Source organism: Bos javanicus, chromosome 6, assembly GCF_032452875.1.
Source record: "Bos javanicus breed banteng chromosome 6, ARS-OSU_banteng_1.0, whole genome shotgun sequence".
NCBI classification, from domain to species: Eukaryota; Metazoa; Chordata; class Mammalia; order Artiodactyla; family Bovidae; genus Bos; species Bos javanicus.
The window spans coordinates 50,515,019-50,533,546 of record NC_083873.1 but is presented as its reverse complement, the minus strand read 5'-3'; the positions used below and the strand labels follow the sequence as shown (position 1 = coordinate 50,533,546).

At 34.4% G+C, this 18,528-nt stretch overlaps 1 protein-coding gene across 8 annotated transcripts in view; it reads right to left on the bottom strand.

The window, feature by feature from the left end:
- PCDH7 (protocadherin 7) overlaps window positions 1–18,528 on the bottom strand; it is a 475,887-nt gene that overhangs the window by 214,420 nt on the left and 242,939 nt on the right. Inside the window, exon 4 of one of the 8 annotated variants that reach the window (XM_061419868.1) lies at window positions 4,767–4,862. The exons of the other annotated variants lie outside the window; for them this stretch is intronic. Within the exon in view, the coding sequence (XP_061275852.1) occupies window positions 4,774–4,862 (89 nt within the window). The 3' untranslated portion in view covers window positions 4,767–4,773. The remainder of the gene's footprint in view (window positions 1–4,766; window positions 4,863–18,528) is intronic. 8 annotated transcript variants of the gene reach the window in all.

Genomic DNA, 18,528 nt, shown 5'->3' with positions numbered 1-18,528 from the left:
TAACCAAATACCAAAAGGGTATTATTTCAGGAATTGAATCTAAGAAAAGCAGAACTTTTCTGAGAACTTCCTTTGGTCATACAAAGCAATGCTGAGTATGATAGAGTAAGAATTTTTGTAGGCACTAGAGCTTTTGAAAATATAAAGTCAAGCACTACAATTACCATATGGAAGACATTCATTAAGAATATATAGGTTTATAATATATGAAGCACATTGAAAATAGAAATCTTGGGCAGGGTCAGGGAAAAGTCATGTTGCATAAAAAGTATTATCTGCCAGCAAATTAATTAAATCTCCCAGTTCTAGGAAAGGCCATATATTCTGTGTAGACACTCATAGAAAGGCAGATGTGCAGTGCTTCTGAGATAGTGCTGTAATCTGCTCATAAATAGGACTCACCAAAGGACACTGACAGCAATTTGGCATTAAAAAAGAGTTCACATGCATGGAGAATTAGTTTACATTAGCTTTTGCTGAGCAAACTCCATATCTGACAGGGCAACCTTTACACATCTTTCAAACTTCTTTTGCTCTAGTTTGACGTCCATGTGTGAGCACATATTTAGTCATTAAAGTCAATAATTTGCATTGAGAAAATAGTTTTTGCTGTCTTCTGCTTTTCTGTTTGTCTTTTATTTCCACTGATATTATCTATTTAAAGCTATGTATTTTTTAGTGTCAAAAATGTTAGAATGATGAATGAGCATCTTAAGGGAAAACTCATCTCAGGCACCAACTCAAACCAAAATATTTAATCAATTAAGAAATAAAAAGTAGAGACTTCTGCATGTGTGCTTAGTTGCTTCAGTCATGTCTGACTCTTTGAGACCTCAGGGACTGCAGTCTGCCAGGTTCCTCTGTCCATGGGATTTTCCAGACAAGAATGCTGCCATGCCCTCTCCAGGGGATTGTCACAGCTCAGGGATTGAACACACATCTCTTAAATCTCCTGAATTGGCAGGTGGGTTCTTTAACACTGAGACACTTAAATTCTTTTACTTTTATCAAATATTATTTTTTATTTCATTTTTTCTAAATTTTTTCATTGATTTTTATGCATGCTTGTATTAATTTTATCTATATATTATACTCTATACTAGCCAAATCATACATTTATTCTATATAATTCAGATAAAATGTATTAATATATGCAGCTTTAAACTGTAACTCCTTTTGTTTCCTGAAATTATTTAAACAGATTTTTTGGGTTCTTCATACTGCACAAGTATAGACATGTAAACTGAAGGAGCCAATCCTGAATTCCATCTTTTTTTTGACAAAGTATTTTGCACTAAATGAAAATAACCAGAATGCTAAAACGATTTGCAACCAACTAACAGAACAATTTGAAAGACTGGGGCTATAAACTAGAAAAAAGAGAAATAGAGACATTATATAGCTAGCCATTATGATGGAATATCTACCTGAATTTCAGTTGCTGGAGGTACTTTTGGAGTACATTTGGAGAAGGAATAGTACTTAAATTTTGTGTTGTCCCAAAGGAAAAATTCAGGATAAATGGATTCAAGTTCTGGGAAGGCAAATTTTGGCTCAATATAAGAAAAAGCTGAAAAGTTAAGTTAAAGATGTCCCCAAATCAGTGAGCCACCCCTAGATTTTTTGTCACCAGAATCATTCAAGCAGAGATTAGTGATTTGGCCACCTCATGCGAAGAGTTGACTCATTGGAAAAGACTCTGATGCTGGGAGGGATTGGGGGCAGGAGGAGAAGGGGACGACACAGGATGAGATGGCTGGATGGCATCACTGACTTGATGGACGGGAGTCTGGGTGAACTCCGGGAGCTGGTGATGGACAGGGAGGCCTGGCGTACTGCGATTCATGGGGTCGCAAAGAGTCGGACACGACTGAGCAGCTGAACTGAACTGATGATGGGTTTGAGGGATGCATGAATAATCTAAAACCAGATTGGCTGATGATAATCTCTTTACCAACTCTGAAAATTCCATGATTCATTCAGCAAACATTCATTCCATGCTCCAGGCACTCTATATAAAAATAGAAATAAACTGATCCTTATATTCACAGAGCTAATGAATTGGTTAATTCTAAGATCTTATTGGTTGAAAGTCTAGGAAAGAGGGTATTTTGACTTGTACCCTAATTTTCCATTAATCTCTGCCTCAATTGTGCCCTCTAGGCACAACCTTTTTAGTTCTAAGTACATAGCTCCAAGTTAATGCTTAAGCCCTTAACTTGCTATCAAAAGCACAGTTCTCACAGAAAAAATCCTAGAAAAATACAGTGTACACAAAGCAATGTATCTTAATTCCCCTTTCTCTTTTCAGCATTTTACCTCAAAGGGTTTTCTAAGAATAAAGGAAACATGAACTCATAAATAAAGTCCTTTTTCTCTACTTGCACTGATTTTTTCCCCTACAAGTTTTCTTTCATATTTTTTTAAAGTCCTCTCAGTGTCTGTGGTTTTCAGTGATCTGTTTCCTTCAATTTTTTATTGCCTTTCAATGTATTCACTTTCCCCATATCTTTTTGTTTCTATATTCTCAAAGATTTTTTCTTTTCTTTTTCAGTTTACCTTCTTTTTCTCATCTAATTTTACTCCCCCATTTCTTTCTTTTCTTGTATATAACCTGTTAAGACTCTAGCTGTATGGTGCATATTTCTTTTATTCATCTATAAAATAACAACAACAAAAAAGTTTCTCTGACAACCTTTCCTCAAAACTTCAAAATATTTTGGTTGAATTGTTTCCTTTCCATGTGAGATATAAGTATATCTATGCTTCTTTTCTTACTACTAGATTTGATAAATTTTATAAAATTTAAATGATCTTTTTTTCTATGTTTTCAATTACACTTACTTGGTTTTTAACTGCAGGTCCTAAATTTAGGGAGAAAAATAAATGACTTATTTTTTATAATAAAATATATTAAGTCATCTCTGCAGCTAATAACAGTCAAGAGCTACAAATGAAAGGAAATAAAAAGGGTAGAGGTAAGTGTGGATGAGAAGGGTCCCTACAAGAGTGAAAAGAAGAATGACTGTGTTCTAAAAATTCATTCATCTGTTCAACATTTAGTGAGTAGCAAACACTGTGGACATAGAAGAGTTCATAAAGGATAAGATGGAATCATAGAAACTTAAGAGTTGAACATGAACGAGAATCCCAGCTTCACTGGGGAGCAAACAGGAGACTCTGCAAAAGACACAGTGCACTTTAGTCAATTCTGAGTAATCCTGACCACTTTAGGTTTCTCCAAGCTTCACTGTTTATCACTTAAATATGAATATTAACAATTTTGAACTGTGTTCCTTTGTGTGGAATGAATTAAGAAAATAGGGATTATTAAGCTTACTTACACTGTGCTGGACACACAGAAAACCCTCTGCACATTTCCTGTTACTGCTTTTGGTATGAATTTTCCAAGCAGACCTGGGGAAACGGCTCTCCAGATGGAAGGACCCAACAATGCAAAGGTCTGTGGGCAAGGAAGATTATAGCCATCGGGAAAGATGGGGTAGGCCAGAACAGTGTACATCCAGGGTAAGTGCATAAAGTAAGGGCTAGAAATGCAGGTAGAAATGAGATCACAAAGGCCAACCAATAATTTCAGAGCTTTTAGGGATAAGAGACTCTGCATTTGTGAATGAAGATTTATGGTCCAGTCTTTAACGGTCAATGGTCACATCAGTGAAAATTCCTGTAAAGAATCTGCTTCATTTATATACACAAACAAGTCTTTGGTATTATTCTAAGGAATACCATAGTGTTGCCACACACAGGCACACCTATAGACACACTCACTGCTTTTCTTTAAAGACATTTACTAAAAGTCTTCCCAGCCCAAAGGCAGTAATCTAGTTCCTTGCCTCAAAGATCCTAATAGAGTCACAAAGGCGTCTTGCAAAGCCCAACATGCCCTCAAAACAAGCCCCTGCAGGAGCAAGGAGGACCAGTTCTCCTGGTGAAAAAGGAAATCAAGAAGGTGGGCGTTTCCCATAATGACTTACAGCTTGTGTTTTTATAGGTTAGGACTCTGCTGGAGTTTGAGCCCTGAGGGCTTAGCTCCTTTCAAAATTATCAACCTGAAAGAGGTAGACTTGAGCTGCAGCGAGGACCAAGGCCCTCCCCCACCTTCCTCAAACGCCACCAGCTGAGCTGACAAGCTTTGCAAAAAAGCCATTAGCCTACACTCAGCTCCCACATCTGGATGACCTTGATTTGTGGAGTATTTAGGTTTAATTGAAATGGCTTATACTTAATTTTCTATAACCAGAGGAATAAGCATTATAATTAAAGTACATACAGTTTTGTGTGATGCTTTTGAAAGTTCAAATGCTCAAATAATTGAATTTTGAGTTAAAGCTCACAAAATATTCTCATTTTAAAATTTGCAAAGATATGTCATATAAAAAGTCTTTGTAAAACATTGAAAGTGGCATATATATATATATATATATATATATACACACATATACAAGGTCTGTTTTTTTGTTTTTTTTTTCTATACAATCAGTTGAGGAAACTGCATAGCACCTTTCTCTGAAAATGATACAGGTTGTTCTTATGTAATCCTTTACATTCAAAAATCATCTACAACTGTGCAGGGAATTCTGAAATAGCATGCTGAAATAGGTAAAGATTTACTCAAGTTGTGTAATTTCCTTGTATCAGTAGGCTCTATGTAGTGGATGCATGAGTTTTCTCTGTATAAAAGAGATAGACTATTAGTGGAGAATGCAGAAGAGGGGCAGTGTACTGCTTCAGGAGGACCACCATACCTGTTGGTTAATGGAGAGGCCTTAACAGCACTCTTCTTCCATGCGTCTTGCCATGAGGAAAGGGGAGGAAGGGAAAGGTAGTGATGGCAGCAACACCTGGGGAAGGGAGATGGGGAAATACGTAAAGGGAAAATCAGCAGCCCCTACACCACGGTGTCCATCCATAGATTTGCCAATGAAACAATTTCCGAAAACCCTAAACTTGTTTTCTTTCTTTTTTAAAAAATCTAGATAAATTTTAAAGATAATTTAAACAAATTAGGTATTTTGAATGGCGTTAATCTCATCGCTCTCCAACTATCAACTATCCTCTTCTGAGTCTGGGACATGGGGGCTGCTACATGTAATGAACTACCATCTTATTCTCACTTTCTGACTAGACAGGGTAGCTTAAGGCAGGACTAGGCAGGACTTTGATATGTAGGTAGAGTGTTTTGTTTTTTGTTTTTATTTTTTACAACAGATTTATGAAAAAAAACTGCAGGATAAATAGTACCAAATGGGTATGTATATTTTTCCCCAACACACAGTAGGATTATTACCATTTACTTGTTCTGCTTCCATCTAATTGCCATACATCTAAATGCTCACAAACATCTTCCTCATTACCTTCTCCTACGGGTGTGTAGTTTTGATATCAAAACAACTTCAACTTGTTATTTTAACAAAAAAGAATTAAATTTAGTAGAATGCCTATACACTGCAAGAGACCAAATTAATAAAAGTTGTAAAAAGGTTCATGTTTTAATTATATTTTTGTAGACATGGTTTAATTTGAACTATACGTAATTTTTTAAAGTAAATAGAGTTATATGAAAAGAAGTACAATGAAAAAATTTCATAAAACATTGATGATAATACTGAACTCTTTGAATTTTAGTAGTGATCAACTGGTTTAGTGAATCAATTTAAAAGGCAATACCACCTGAAAAAGACATACTGCTACATATTTTGCTCTTGATATTTGTTTTCAGAGAAATCTTTGCCTTTGTATGTTTATATTGAAATACAAACTTCATATGAAAAATGACATTTTACATGATTTAGGGAAGCTTTTATACACCCTGGAGATAAGCTTATTAAAAATATGTATATTTTTTAAGAAAATAAGAAGTCATCCACTTGGGGTTTTTAGTAATGGAGATGTTTATGCATGTATAGAGGCAGGGAGTATATGGGAAATTTCTGTACCATCCGCTCAGTGTTTTTGTGAACCTAAACTGTTTTTTAAAAAGCCTTAAGCATTGTAACTTAAAAGATAGGAGAGAATTAATTTTTGGGGTGAAAAAAAATGGTTTTGACCCCTCCCACCCATACATTTCTTAGTGTAATATCTACAGAAGGGCTGGGACATTCTTGAGTTTTTCTCTAAAGACAAGGATTTATGTAAATACCTGTTTGCATTTTTGCTTCTGAATGTGATTCTGACCATTAATCTAAATGTTTAGGAAAGCAGCTACCACAAAGATATTTGAGGTTTGGAGTATGATAATGCTTTTGGTCTTGCCTTAATCCTATTTAAACAGGATGTCTCAAAACTTTCCAGTTTCTCAACTCTTTTGGTCTTTGACACACTAATTACTATTAGGCATCATCTCTGCTTAAAATAACATATCCATCTAATACTTAGGTAATAGTATTAGTCAGCTCTTGAATTGAGAAATTTGGAAACTAATTGGTTATCAGATAGATTAGCATCAAAGAATTCTGAAGGAACATGCACTAAGCCTGTTGAATTAAAATAAATAAACTCAAAGTAGTAAACTTAAATTTTATTTGATATGGTTGAACATAATTTTTATAGCTTTGCTTTTTTTTCTTATACATTTTAATTTTGTGTTTAATTTTAAAAATATTAATTGCCATCACACATATTTTAAAATTTAAGCTCCCCTTCAAAATTAAAAGCCACATATTCTAGTAATATCAAAGTAACAAAGTTATAATTAATTATTCCTACATTTAAATGTTCCTGATTGATTATTTGGGGATCAGCATTTTATCTTTGGAAGAATCAAGTGTGTGAATCTTCCAAGCCAGAAAACAAAAGGGGCCCACATGTTCTTAATTTATGGCAAAAAACTTGAGTCTAGCATGAAACACAGCAGTTTTTGTACATGAGTCCCTAATACCACAAGGATTTTATATACAGTAAGTTCTTCCTTTGATCTTAGGAAGGGTAGGTTATCATGAGGTAATATATTTGGAAATTTGCACCACACTGTGAAAGATACAAAAATAACCAAAGGTGTACATATGAGAAACTTTGGAAAATAAATACAAAACACAGATGAATGCTCACAGTAGAACTTATCAAGATGTAACAAGTAATATAAAATGATTTTATAAATATCTGAGTTTATAAATAACTAAAACAACTTAGAATGGTAGTCAAAAAGATTAAACAGAAATTTTCAAGTCATAAATTCATAGAGTGGAGAAGAGAGCTTCATGGATTAAGGGAAATAAAAATGAAAGCTATTTTTTTCCTATTTAAGAGGTAGGAGCCAGGCTAATAAAATCACCCCTGGTACTAACGGGGTATTTGTTAGGAATATGCTTATAGGCAATCTTATGAGCTAGATTTTTACCTGGCTAGAAAAGGGAAAACGTACAATATGATGCGTGAAAATAAAAAGTAGATAATAAAAAGTAGATAGAAAAATGATCTGTGATTTTACTGAGTAGAATTGGCAATCAAGAATTTGTAAAGAGATTGATTTTCCAAAAGGACAGGAATTTGGTCATGTAGATAAAATGAGAATATCATAGAGAACGCTATGGTTCAGCCCTCTGTGGTTCTGTTCTTAGAAAAATGTATGATAAAAGTAGAAATATGTATACTAACATATTGACACAGAGAACACAATGTCAAGCTGTAGGGCCCAAGAATAAGGCACAAGACTTGCTTCACATCCTCAAAAAAATATAATAATTACATGGGGAACAAAAATAAGGTCAAATTTCTTAGTGTTTGGAAGCTCAAAGCAAAGAAACAAAGGGATGAACTTTGGGAAACGAGACACAGAGCTACTTCTTCAAGACTGTGTCAGATATGGAAAAAGGATAAAGAAACAGTTTGTAGAAAAGGAAACTGATACAGCCTAATGCAACGTGATGAGAAGAAGGTTATTTGGTGTTGGCAAGTCAGAAGTCAGTCAAACCAGACAGATTATATGGTGGGACCATATAATATGGTTGGGAACCAACACACCTTGATAAGTAGAAGAGACACATCAAACAACATATAAAATGAGAGCTTAATTAGGCAATGAGACTGCTATTCTCTGCTTGATGACCTTAAACCTTCATCAAAACATCACTTGTCTGATACAAGGATATATGAGAAAAGGCCATTACCATACGGTATAAACATTCCTGGTAACAGTACTGTTGCTGTTGCTAAGTCACTTCAGTCGTGTCCGACTCTGTGTGACCCCATAGACGGCAGCCCATCAGGCTCCCCCGTCCCTGGGATTCTCCTGGCAAGAACACTGGATTGGTTGCCATTTCCTTCTCCAATGCATGAAAGTGAAAAGTGAAGGTGAAGTCACTCGGTCCTGTCGATTCTTAGCGACCCCATGGACTGCAGCCTTCCAGGCTCCTCCACCCATGGGATTTTCCAGGCAAGAGTACTGGAGTGGGGTGCCATTGCCTTCTCCAAACAGTATTGTTATCCTTATCCTATTTGTGAGGTCTATCTTAAAAATACATTTTCTCTAAGAGTTAGCAAATTGATATTTTAGCTCTGATTCTGACCCTAAAATTTTCCCTGAGTCACATATTCATGTGTGCTAAGTCACTTCCATCCTTTCTGATTCTTTGAGACCCCATGAACTGCAGCCTGAATAGGAACAGTCTACCATATTCCAATGAACAGTTCAATTTTCTCTCATTCTCTTTCTTGCTAAGAGTGGCTGGATAGTTATCAAAAGGAAATTTTATTCATCTTAATGCTGGGTGTGTCTTGGCTTCCCCCCCGAGGCTCAGTGGTAAATAATCTGTCAGTAATGCAGATGTGGGTTTGATCGTTAGGTCCAAAAGATCCCCTGAAGAAGCAAATGGCAACCCACTCCAGTATACTTTTCTGGGGAATCCCATGGACAGAGGAGCCTGGCAGGCTACAATCCATGGAGTTGTAAAAGAGTAGGACATGTCTTAGCAACTAACAACAATGGTATTTCTAGGCAGGGCTGGAGCTTGAAGAGGTCAGCTTGGTTGTTACCGCTAGCTCCTGCAGGGTGGAGTAAGCTGGTACCCTGGTATATTTTTAAATTTTCTTAACTCCATAAAAACATAATTTTTTTTTGTCTTTTTTTCTCTTTAACTGAAAATGTTCATTATTTTTATTTAATGAAATAAATTAATCACTACACACTACGTCCTAACAATAAATTTTCATGATGACAATTAGAGTATTGCCATACAAATCTTTACCTGTAATCTATTTTTCTGACAACCTCACTAAAAGCTCAAGATTTTGTTGCACTGAAAACATTTTATTTTATTTTTTTTGAAAACATTTTATAAATCTTCTAGCAAATCTATAATATTCCACTTTATTATTTTCAAATTCCTAATGTTTTACCAATCTGCTAAGAAGTTCTGAGTTTATAGCTACAATAGAGAAGGAAATGGCACCCCACTCCAGTACGCTTGCCTGGAAAATCCTATGGAAGGAGGAGCCTGGTGGGCTACCAGCTATGGGGTCCCACAGAGTCGGACATGACTGAAGCGACTTAGCAGCAGCATAATCCACTGTGTCCTTCATACAAACTAACAAATCAGCTACCCTAGTATCTAAGATATCAGTAATGTTCACTTAGAATTTTAATTAATGTATGATTCACTCAATATAATTAATATTCTAAATTTAGTTTTCCCTACAAAATATATTTTAATGAGGATTTGCTCTTTTTTTTTCTTGACATAGAATTGAGTAAATTTCTAAAACTATGGAAATCTTAGATTCTCACATAGAACATTTTTAGTCTCTGCAACTAAAAGTTGTCATATCAATTTGATTATTTAGGTTTGTTCATCAAATATTTAAAGAGTGTTCAATCTTGGCTAGACACGACTTTAATCAGTAGTACTTAAATTTGGATTTCAGGACTCCTCTAGCCTCTTAAAAACTGTTAATGACCCAAAAGTGCTTTTGTTTTTATGTGAGTTTTTTTATGTGACAGGTAAAGATTTGTATGGCAATACTCTAATTGTCATCATGAAAATTTATTGTTAGGATGTAGTGTGTAGTGATTAATTTATTTCATTAAATAAAAATAATGAACATTTTCAGTTAAAGAGAAAAAAAGACAAAAAAATTATGTCTTTATTGAGTTAAGAAATGTGACTACGTCATTGCTGCTGCTGCTGCTGCTGCTAAGTCGCTTCAGTCGTGTCCAACTCTGTGCGACCCTATAGACCGCATCCCACCAGGATTCCTGTCCCTGGGATTCTCCAGGCAAGAATACTGGAGTGGGTTGCCATTTCCTTCTCCAATGCATGAAAGTGAAAAGTGAAAGTGAAGTCACTCAGTCGTGTCCGACTGTTAGCGACCCCATGGACTGCAGCCCACCAGGCTCGTCCGTCCATGGGATTTTCCAGGCAAGAGTACTGGAGTGGGGTGCCATACGTCATTGGTAGTCAGTACATTAAAAAATAAAACTGACATTTTAAAAATTAATTGTAAATGCATTTGAAAATAGCCATAATAAAGTCATTTCTTTTCAAAATAAAATATTTTTTTATGAAAAACGATTACCATACTTTATAAAACCAAAAATAAGCTAGAAGAGTGACATTATGATATGTTCTAATATAGATTGTGATAGGAAAAGAGCAAAGCTGGATAGGGTCAGTATGGGCTCCACAGAAGAGGTGATACTTGAAGTAAACTTTAAAGAAAGACTTGACTGGATGGATGGAAACATTGGTGAAAGAGGTTAAGACCATTCAAGTGAAAGAAGGGCATGGCTAAACAGAGCATATTGTAATAGAAAGAATATGGATTTTTTTGTTTATTTGTTTGACAAAGTTTCCTCAGACTCCATCTCAGCTATTTTGGCTGTATGGCTTTGAGTAAATCACCTAAGGTCTGTGAGCCTCTCTTTGCTCTCTTGTGAATCTACAGATTAAGAAGGTCATGAGAATTGAGATGAAAAATGTAAAATATTTTCATGTGTGGCAGTTAAATGGAACTCAGTAATATAATGTGTTTTGTTGCATATTTAAGGACAGCGAATTGGTTATCATGCTGAGAGCATAAAATACTATGATATGTAGTAGGGAGAATGGAAGTTATAAACAAGAGTGAAAAGGACAGCAGAAAAGAAGAGCTGGTGTGGAGGTTAAAGGCGGGTATGAGTGACTTAAAAAAAGAAACACACTAATATGAAATGAACTACCTTGGAAACTCCAATGAGAATCACTTCTCATACAGGCCTTAGCAAACCCATAAAAAATCTCGATTTCCACTTGGTGCTCTCCTATCCTTGGTGCTCGATTTCCACTTGGTGCTCTCCTATCCTATCATACAAATGAACAAACTCAGGTTTTAGAAAAATGAATTACTCCAGTATCATCATAAATATAGAATGAATATGTAAAAAATAAAATGGATGATAAAAAAGACAAATTTAACCAACCACTTTGCCGCTTACAGAGGTTTAGTTGACCTGAATCTTCCATGTCTCTAAGAAATTAGATTTCAATTAATCTCAGCAATGAATGAATGGTGAATATATAAATAAAAGTATATTTTAAGCCATATGAATAATATATTAAGAATCTGAACTCACAAATGTGATATTCTCAACTTGGAACTGAAAATTAGGAGACTCATAAAGTCTGCAAATTGATTTCACCTTATTTAGAAAACACTTTTATTAAGAGTGTGGTACATAGATAATGTTATGACTTTTCCCCATAGCGGTTTATACCATCCAGATGCTATCTTTGATCTTCAAGACTTGATAGAATGTTAAAAAGTATTTCCCAACAAAAAAATATTTTCTGCCGATGCACCTTAGGTCTGACAATTATGGCACAAAAGAAAAAAATATGCTTAGTAGAGAAGCACAGCTTTAAAAGGTAAAATAAACTCTTCATCAAGGTTTAAAAGGTTTAAAATTCTATAAAACACAATAAATATCCTGCCTCATTGTACAGGCACTGGCTGTAGCAATACACCAATGACAGGTAAGAACAATGTGAGTTTTAGATGAGAATGTCTGCAATAATCTATAAAGAATTTAGGACTAGACTATTCTTTTTTTTTACAAAGTATGTTTTACATCAACCCATCATTTTGTCTGATTTCTTCACTACCACAATTCAACCCAGCCTAACTTATCAGAAGAGAAAGCAAAGAAAATAAAGCATTAAACCAAGGTAATAATGGTAATTATGGTTGGACCTTGGACCCAGAGAATATTAATTTATTCTTTAATTAATTCAGCAAATATTTACTGAGCATCTAGTCTATGTCAGGCACTTCCTTAGTAGCTTGAGATAAAAAGAACATAAAAACATGATCTCAGTACTCCGGAAGCACGAGTAGGTAGGATATTTTATAAATAAGTAAATACAACATTTTATTCCACTCAATACACATACAAATAATTCTAAAAATTGTTTTCAGGAGAATTTTGTTGTAAAAAACATATACTGTAAAAATGAGACCAAGCTCTTCACTTTATAACTTTTCACATTCTGACTTTGTAAATATGGGTAGTAAAGCTCTATGTCCAAAAAGATAGGTGTCTAACTCCATGTAGCACTCGTCACCCAGGACTTACAAATGACTGTACTAATGGCTGAAATTAAATATACATGATAAATTTTGACCTTCGTTTTCAGGTCTCATGTGCATGTATGTGAAGGCAGGATGTAAACATAATCAACTTATGGTGGTAACTTTGGAATAAACTATCCCTGTAAAATATCCCTATTCAACCATTCTCCCCTATAGCACTATTTGCATAGTTTCTTCATTGAAATTTCTCTTTTCTGTACATATTTTTCCACTACCTCCCCTCTCTTGGTATCAACTACTATATTCTAACTTTGTCAAGTCAAACAACAGTTGTCAATTCTGTGTGAATTTAGCCATATAAATGTAGTTGCTGTTGCTGCTGCTGCTAAGTCGCTTCAGTCATGTGTTACCTACTCACAATTGAGAAACTTTTTTTTTCTTGATCAAGAATGCTTCAGTCTTGAATCAGTTTAGCAGAAGCTACGCTAAGTCATTTTGAGTTTACCTAAATGAAAATGAAAACAAAATGGATGATTTCCTTTGTAAAGTTGAAATAACTCCATTCTGCACAGTTATTTATAATTTTAAACCTCAAGGAATGATTATTCATAGATCTGTGGATTGCAAGGAAAGGAAAACAGTCTGTTCACCCTATCCTTCATTTGGAATACTTATCCCACTCTGCAGTTAATGTATTTTAATTTATTTTTAAAAAACAAGTTGTTCTTTGACTATAAAACATCTCAGATGCTTAGTAAAACTTTTTTTGTGTATTATTTTCTTCTCAGCATACTTGTGTACAACCAGAGAGGTAGGCAGCATGTTCTAAGCTGGAATTCAGTGAATACATGAGAACACCTTTTTTCAATGCTGTCATTTAGATTACATGAACTTAAATGCCAACTTTGGGCAATGCTATTCCCTCGAAGCATATATATTGTTTCATTATGGATGTATTAATTCACAGTGTTTTATTTCAAGCCTATAAAATATGGTATCTCTTGAGAAATCTGACAGCTGATGAAACTGCATTAGAATGGTGCATGTGCACATGTTTTCACATTTCCACAAAGTTGCTGATTTCTTCTTATTTGAGTCAGCTGTCTGAATTAGTTGCACAGCATTAAATTTAATAAACAGCATATGGATCTGATAATGTATGAGGAGAACCTGTTCTTTCTCTTCCCTGCCACATATATGCTCTTTTATCTTTCAATTAAGTGATACATTTCCTGGCTAAGTTTATTTTAAGAGTGTTGTGTAAAAAGAAACCAAATCTTTGAAATCTTTGTCTTAGTATAACTGCTGTAGATGTACATATGCACAAAATATGTCACATGCTTTTCCATTTATAGAAATAAAATCTTTAACATTTTTATATTGTGCACTTAAATTTCTCAAGTCTTTAAAATATTCAGTCAATTAATAGAAGTTCATTGTAAGAAGAAAGTGAAATCACCATTTTTTAAGTTAAAATTTTACTGACAAAATACACTGAATTTCTCAATAGAGTTTCCTTCAAAAACGGTTCAGAAAGTACGATGATAAAAGGTTCCTGAAAGTTCAAGACAAAAGAAATATCTACTTTTTAAAATCTGGACCAAAACTACTAAGTTTAATTCCTGGGAGATGAAGAAAGAGTTTGAACATATTTTAATACCCTAAATGCAGATTCAGAGAACTGGTTATAATCCTGAGTCCCTCTTGCCTGCACACCAGAATTCTTCATTCTGAGGTAAACACTGGCCTCAAACTCTAGGCATGTGCTTATCAACCCTGACCTGATTTTCCTCTAACATGAACTCAATTAAACTTCCTACTCTTAAAAGACCTTTCCATTTCTTGTCAGTAAAAGAAACAGGTAAGGAAATACATCAACAGTAGATAGGTACATGGAAAGTTATATTCTGTGTAAGAGCAATAAGATACTATGTATTCTAAATTTTCCTACATCAAATTTAGATTTGCAAAGCCAGGCCATGTATGATTACAAATGCTGAAGGCAAACCTTTATAGTGGTTCATTCTTTTGAGACTTCAAATTTTAACACCATACCTTTTTTACAAGGCATTACTAGAATATTCCCCAATGTGTATATTAGATTCCTTTATAGAGACAGTCATGTTCCTACAAGCCATAAATTTAATAAATCACCAGATATATAACTTTCATTCTCACATTTACATTACCAAGTACTTTATGGAGCAATTTTCTTAGTCATAGCAGTGAGACTGTTCAGTGATATAAATAAATAAATAATATTCCAGCAAAACCCCTTAACTCTAAAGGAATGGAATCTCACAAGAATACAATTCACTATTAAAGAGAATTCAGCTGTCAGTAGGGTCTATCTTGCATTGCCTCTATGAAAGTTTATTACGAGTAGTATCAGAAGGATTTTATTATAGCAAGCATTGCAGAAGCCAAGGACAGAGTTATGGCTGGGTTCCAGTGAAGAGAGAAAGAGCTTGAAAAGCCTAATATACCACAATACTGAAATTGTTATTATAAATAACTGGTACATTTACATCAGATTATCATATATTTTCAACAGAAACGGCAAATGCCAACCCTGTCAGTATCTGTCTCTGGGCGCGGAGCTTCCTGTTGAGACCTGTTGTGCACTAGCAGAGCCAGGCTTAAGTGCTCCCAAAGGATTTTTATGTTCATATTATTAAAAAAAATTCCTTGCAAGGAAAATTAGACTTTAAGGTGTAAAGAATATTTTGAAATGATGAAATATCTGACTGGTCCAATGAAATTACTTTAAAGCGATATTTTAAAATTCTCCAACTCTAAAATACTCTAACTTTAAAATACTTTAATACAGTTCTTTTAACTTAATCAGCACAATTCCCTAAACGTATATTATAAAAACGCAAGTACACATCTTATTCTTGGTGGGTGGAAGGGGGTAATGGGGCAGGAGGAAGCAGTAGAAGGCATTAGAAAATCATAGCCTTGAGTTAACTTTATAGTCTTTTGTGGGTTTTACCTAAAGAGTTATATTGAATTCCAAATTCTCATATTTAAATAATGAGAGAAAATGTTCCAAATTGTAAAGGCACTTGCTCTACATGTTTTCTATTTGCAATTTAATAAACTTACTTCAATACAGGAGTATTGCTTATTTTTATAATAAAAGTCTTATATGGTAGGAGGCTGTCAAATTTGCAAATGATGAAACTATTGACTTTAATAGAACAGTTCCAAAATAGAGTCTGGAGGCATAGTTTATTATTCAAATTATTTCCAAGAAGTGCTTTAGGCTTCTTAGCCCAACCCATCACGGATGGTGTGTCATGCATGTGTGTGTGCGCGCGTTTGTTTCCTTGGTGAGCAATGCTGAGTCTTCTTAAAATTTGCTCATAAATTTCAGAATGAGTTTCCAAAAATTAAAGTAACTAGGTCAAATTCTCCACATGTTGTACCACCAAATAAAATATCTGTCCTCAAAATTGTTTAGGAAGGCATATCAGGTATACAAGTAGATAGTTCATAAAGTCCAATCAATAGGGACACTAGCTAAATGAAGTGCAAAAAATATTATAATGGATCCTTTTGCTCTTTGGAATCAATGGCAGTAATCTTTGTTTAGAAAGAATGTGTGTCTGAGCAATAACATGTACCAATATTTCTCAAGCTGCTAAAATGAAAAGAGCTCAGAAGCAGGCATCTCTCCATTTAGCTATATTACATTTTCTGTTCTTTTCTTCTCTATTTAGGCAGGAGAACTGCCTTAACCACTTCAGAAATGCCCTACCTTCATCCCAGGAAAGGAAATGAAGACCTTAGCACGGATGCTAGAATATATATAATAGATACAAATGAGCAGCAGGGGCAGATGGGGACTTTCAGTTACTTTATGACTAGGTCAATTATTAGCAAACTCTACATGCCAGCTTCTCAGTGAAAACAGATGATTTTCACTTAATCCCAAAGTGAAATATGCATTATCTTTTCTGTTATTCCTAAATACATGAACTGATTCTATATATCAAATAAAAAAGCAATATCCTTTTTCAATATGAAAATCAAATTACAACAGCTTAAATGCTAGCACCAATTGAGTTATCAATCTGTGTTTGTAAGGCATGTCTTCTCCTGACTACTAAAAAAATTAATAAACTATACTACTGGAGAATAAAGGACTTGAAAACTCTTTTGTACAGATGATATATATGTCCTTTTACTTATTTATGACAGTGGTTTTGAAATTATTTTTCAATTTATTTTAATTTGCTACTGTATCTAAGGAAGCTTCTTATTCTTAAGTACCTTTGAGCAAATTCAATCATATAGATCAGCTGATAGGCATAATCAAAATAAATATCCCTAGAGAGGCAGGGGTTTAAGTTGCAGTTAAAAATATGTGTGTCCCAGTCCTGAAATAGCTATTTTCTAATTCAATTATGCACTATAAAAATTATATTATTTAACAGAGTCTGCTGCTGCTGCTGCTGCTGCTAAGTCACTTCAGTCATGTCTGACTCTGTGAGACCCCATAGACGGCAGCCCACAGGCTCCTCTGTCCCTGGGATTCTCCAGGCAAGAATACTGGAGTGGGTTGCATTCTTTCTCCAATGCATGAAAGTGAAAAGTGAAAGTGAAGTCGCTCAGTCATGTCCAACTCTTAGCGATCCCATGGACTGTAGCTTACCAGGCTCCTCCGTCTATGGGATTTTCCAAGCAAGAGTACTGGAGTGGGTTGCCACTGCCTTCTCCATTAACACAGTCTAGTAGTTCTGAAAGTATGGTATAAGTATATAAATGTTTATCCTATATTTACCCTACAAAGAAGAATATTTGAAAGAAAATTTCTCTAAGAGTTTACAAATTTAGCTTCCTTTTTGCTTATTTTGAAAATTCCAACATTACTGAGACAACATTAAAGTATTAAATAAACTTTAAGTATCTTTTTAATGCTTGCTTTATTGAATGGTGTGCATAATTAAAAAGTTAATTGCTGTGTTCCCACAATCTTTGGGAGTCAAGGGACCAACTCCAGAAGCATGCTTTTAGTGCTGTACTTTCTTATACACACGCATTATTCTACTCAGTGAATTACCTTCCCTACCTAGGCAGAAGGATCCAATGAAGACAAGTGTGTGTGTGTGTGTGTGTGTGTGTGTGTGTGTGGAATGAACTACCAACAAAATATAGGCATAAAGAATATAACTGTCTAGTTTACTCAGTGAGTAAAGCACCTGGTATTAATTCTCACCCTATTTTGGGCAGACTGTATTTCTTTAAGTAACTCATTATATTGAATCTATTTATTATCTTAGTATTTTGAAGGGAAAAATGCATTAACATCTTAGTTTTTGTGATATGAACACGACTATTTCACTTATGATCCTAGGTATCAACATTTATGTCAAGCCACAATGTGCAGTAGTTCTTTAAGATGGCACATAATACTACTTTTATGCACTGTGTTTACATAATCACAAAAGTATAGTTTTTTATAATGCATATAAATACAAAGGGGAATCCCCTTAATGTCCTTGAAAAGTAGGTAGTGCATGAAATATTGTTTGCTTCAGATGAGACAAGATCAGTGATTTGGTCAAAACTGCATAATAAAGTAATGCTTATATTATATATGTATAAAATGAAAACTAAATTTTTCCTTCTTAAATACATTTTAAAATAGAAATGACTATAATGGGTACAAAAGGTTTTCCTGAGCTTTGAATGTAGTAATACAAGTATAGTCTTTAGGGCTTAATAGTGACAAAGCAAGAATAATAAATGATAACAGTTACTATATATTGAACACCTAGTATTATCAGGTATTAATTGTAATTTTACATCTCAGTTACATCATTTATAAAATGCATATATTTCCTTCCTCAGGATAATTCTATGAAGCAAATGAATATAGAGAACCCTCAGGTTATCACTAATATAGTGCAAAAGCATTCATTTATTATTTCAATTTTTCTCACCCTTATTATCATTTATTTTTAGATACTTAATAAAGATACGATTTCATCATTCTTT